Below are 3,580 nucleotides of genomic sequence, written 5' to 3'. Positions count from 1 at the left end.
TACTGTACCAAATATTAACATTGATTTTCTCAGGTGTTCAAATACTTATTTGCAGCTGTATCATACAAATAAATAGTTAAAAAATCATACATTGTGACTTCTGGATTTTTTGTTTTAGATTATGTCTCTCACAGTGGACATGCACCTACGATGACAATTTCAGACCCCTCCATGATTTCTAAGTGGGAGAACTTGGAAAATAGCAGGGTGTTCAAATACTTATTTTCCTCACTGTACATATCAGCAACATCCCAAATCCTAATAATCTGTTACACTGTGGCACATTTCATCCTCATAGTGGCAAGAACTGAGAATCTGAACAATAAGCCAAAGCAAAAGAACACATTTGCATTTATTTGTCTTGAAAGCTGTTAAATAAAATTAGTATCACAATGTTTCCATCAACAGAGTTGCCCAACAGGTCCTTCACTTGATGTGGAAGCTGGCTGTTTATTTGAATCAGCCAAGCAGTTCTTGGAAGATGTTAACATCTAGCAAAGTGTTCTTCCTCCACAGCCTCCATCTCCAGGGATATTTCAGTGATGTTCTACTTTGTTTCCATCAGGTGAGTCTGGTTCTACTGCATCTGAAGAAAATCACATACAACTTGTGTAAGTTGTAAATTTAACTGTAAATCTGCAGTCGGCCTTTATTTGATGCAGGTGGCTCTAACCTGACTGGACTTCACACCACGTCTTCCTGCCGCTCTGAGTCTTCTGTCTGTGCTGCAGTGACGGCCTTCAAGTCTGAGACCTTCTTACACACCAGACCAGAGTCTAACTGATGGGAGAGACAAGATTAGGCTCAATATAGACCTCTTTCATGAAACCTGCAAATAATTAGATTTGATCAATATTTATTTTATTTAAAAGTAAATATACTTGCTGAAATTACCAAATATATTTCTGGTTTCTACTCAGCAATTTTTGTGAGCAATTTTGTATTTGGTTTCGTGTTGACAGAAAAAAAAGGCATCTACGTGTTCAGAAAAACAATACACACCTTCATTCTCTCATTCGCTCACCTAGACCAAGACCTTATGGTCTTTTCCTTTGTGAGACTGACACAGAGAGCTCTAAAGTAAGAATATTCCACCAACTGTGTAGTGATAGAGTACATGTTGGTTTCCACCGTATCACCAGGATTTTCTTTGCAGCAGTTAGGCTGGAAAGCCAAATTGTTTTTTCATGCACATGTAACCCATGTTAATGTTACCTTAAAACCACTAAAAGGGAAAACAAATAAAAATGTGATGTAAGCAAGCAAATAAAATTAGGCATTAAATCAGTAATTTAATGAGTGCAGAAGTAACAGCCAATCAGAGTGACTCTAGCGCCGCTTGCTGGAGAGAGAGGAAAAACAGAGCGAGAGCAGTTGACCTTGAGAAGGAAACAACAGAGAAGTCTGAAACCGACCGAGATGAAAGAGTAAAAAACAAGTTTTGAAGACTGTAAAACCTAATTTCTCTTCCATTTTTGGAGGATTTTGTGTTGCTTTTAGTCCACATTGATGGATTCTGTTTTTGGATTTGCTGAGTGAAAACTACTATTTACAACATGTAAATTATGCATTTCCTTGTTTTCTTTCGAGCTGAATATAACGTTAAGCCTAAGTGCCAGTAGCTAAACTAAAAAAATGTGAATTATGTTGTGTATTTTGTGGTTTTATATGTGTAAAAGAATTGAAAAGCTACATGCATCAGGCACGGTCAAGTTTAGCCTGGTGAGAGAATGGAGACGAACACCGCCACCATTTTAGGGTGCGGTTCAGATTTAATTTAACGTTTAACCTGTGTTTAGGTGCTAGTCTTCCTCAGTTAATTTTGTTGAAGATATAAAAGACTGAAATGTGTGTATTTCCCTGTTGTAACAGGCCAGGTTTTTTTGTTGTGAGGAGCTGCTTGGTGTTTATGCACGTGAAGCCGGGAAAGAAGATGGCGAACCACCCATAGAATAAACTGCGTCGGATACGGGTCTGTTCCACAAGACCAACCTATACTCGCGGGATAAGGACACTGATTCGTTCACCTGAATCGTGGTAGGACTGAAACTTTATTATTTTGCTGCAGTGTGCTGTGAAGTTCATCTGGACTTTTAAAGGACTTAACAAAAGGACTAATTTAGAGTTGTGAGATTGAGTTGTTGATTATATGCTGATCTGTGAAGCAGTGTTTCACATTTGTATTTTGTGGTATTGTAATTTCCCTTATTAAGTTTTTTTTTTGTTGCTGTAAACTAAAAAAACTTAACCCAAGAACTTATTGGTTAAGTGAAGTAAAGAGAAGGTAGAAACGAAAACTCTTAAAACAGGCCTTACTAAGATAAAATGAGAACTTAGAGCTTCTGACGCCAGTGTCTTTTTTCAGTTCATTGCAATGGGAGCGTCGCGTTTTTACGAGCTGATAAAAACTCCAGCAGCGTGACGAGGTGCTGAGCGTTTTTTTTCGGTCGCCGAGAGTTGAAAAATGTTAAACTTTGGGAAAAATGCTGCGCTCGTTACTGTCACTTTTTACCCAGCCGTCCAATCACTGTGCAGGAAATACTACACCGTAGCAACGTTTACTATTCAGCATTTAAAGGTGGTACTCACCGAACCCGCATAGGGCGAGTCTGTCCATCACACCTTCTTCACTTTCCACAGCATATGAGACAAGTTATTATAACCGTGAAATAGGGGACGTTTTGTCAACAGGGCCTGTCTCTCTGTGTCTCTCTCACCTCTATTGTCTCTACAGGTTCATTTGGTTCAGTGCTGGAGCTCAGAGTTTTCTTCTCCCTGGATGGAGTCCAACAACAACAAATACTAATTTTAACATCATGAATTTCACAACACTAAAGTGAAGAAGTTTGAAGAATGAAAGACTGAACTGATGGATTCTGACTGTTTTACCTCGTCCACAGATTCAGGAGAAGCAGAGGAATCAGCATCAAGACCACCAGAGTCAACCTGATGATATTCATTATTATTGTTGAATTCCCTAGAAGTACAGAAAGACATGTGACATCACTCATTAGCAGGATTAGAGTAAGGATTAATAAATCACTTTGCCAGGTGATTCAATCTGTTAATCAGTCAGTCAGAGGTTTCTCACTGAACGTAGCTACAGAAAAACAGTCTTTGGAAATGTAGACAGGAAACTGTACCAGTTTTTGAAGTGAGAACGTGTTTGTTTTCACATATTAATATGTGAATCAGGTCTGGTGCAGTAAACGTCTGTGTGTGTAGCTGAATGCAGAAGTTTACCTGCCACAACAACCAGATGTAAGGTGGAGTTATGACGTCCTCTTCTGTTCTCAGCTTCACAGTAATATTTCCCACTGTGTTCAGCTCTGAACTCGGTGATGGTGAAGTTCTGTCCTGATGCTTTTGATGAGTCTTCGTTCTCCTTGTACCAGGTATAATTAGCTGCTGGGTTAGCATCACTGCTGCAGGTCAGAGTCACTGAACTGCCCTCCACTATTTCACCAGAGGGACTTGCTGACACAGAGGGAAGCTTTGAGGCATCTGGAAAAGATCAAATCAATGAACCAAAATGAGGATATATGTGTTGAAACGGGTAATAGTTATGTGTGTGGAAGCA

At 39.2% G+C, this 3,580-nt stretch overlaps 1 protein-coding gene across 1 annotated transcript; it reads right to left on the bottom strand.

The window, feature by feature from the left end:
• Nucleotides 1-345: 345 nt before the first annotated feature.
• On the bottom strand, nucleotides 346-3,504 carry LOC123966852 (B-cell receptor CD22-like; the record flags this gene model as incomplete). The annotated part of the gene is made up of 5 exons (XM_046042951.1): nucleotides 346-586; nucleotides 674-780; nucleotides 2,718-2,775; nucleotides 2,890-2,977; nucleotides 3,244-3,504. Coding segments are annotated over 4 exons (503 nt in total), but the record flags the coding sequence as incomplete, so codon positions are not given.
• Between the last annotated feature and the right edge of the window lie 76 nt (nucleotides 3,505-3,580).

Source organism: Micropterus dolomieu, unplaced genomic scaffold, assembly GCF_021292245.1.
Source record: "Micropterus dolomieu isolate WLL.071019.BEF.003 ecotype Adirondacks unplaced genomic scaffold, ASM2129224v1 contig_14423, whole genome shotgun sequence".
Taxonomy (NCBI): domain Eukaryota; kingdom Metazoa; phylum Chordata; class Actinopteri; order Centrarchiformes; family Centrarchidae; genus Micropterus; species Micropterus dolomieu.
This window is presented reverse-complemented; position numbering and strand designations above follow the sequence as displayed.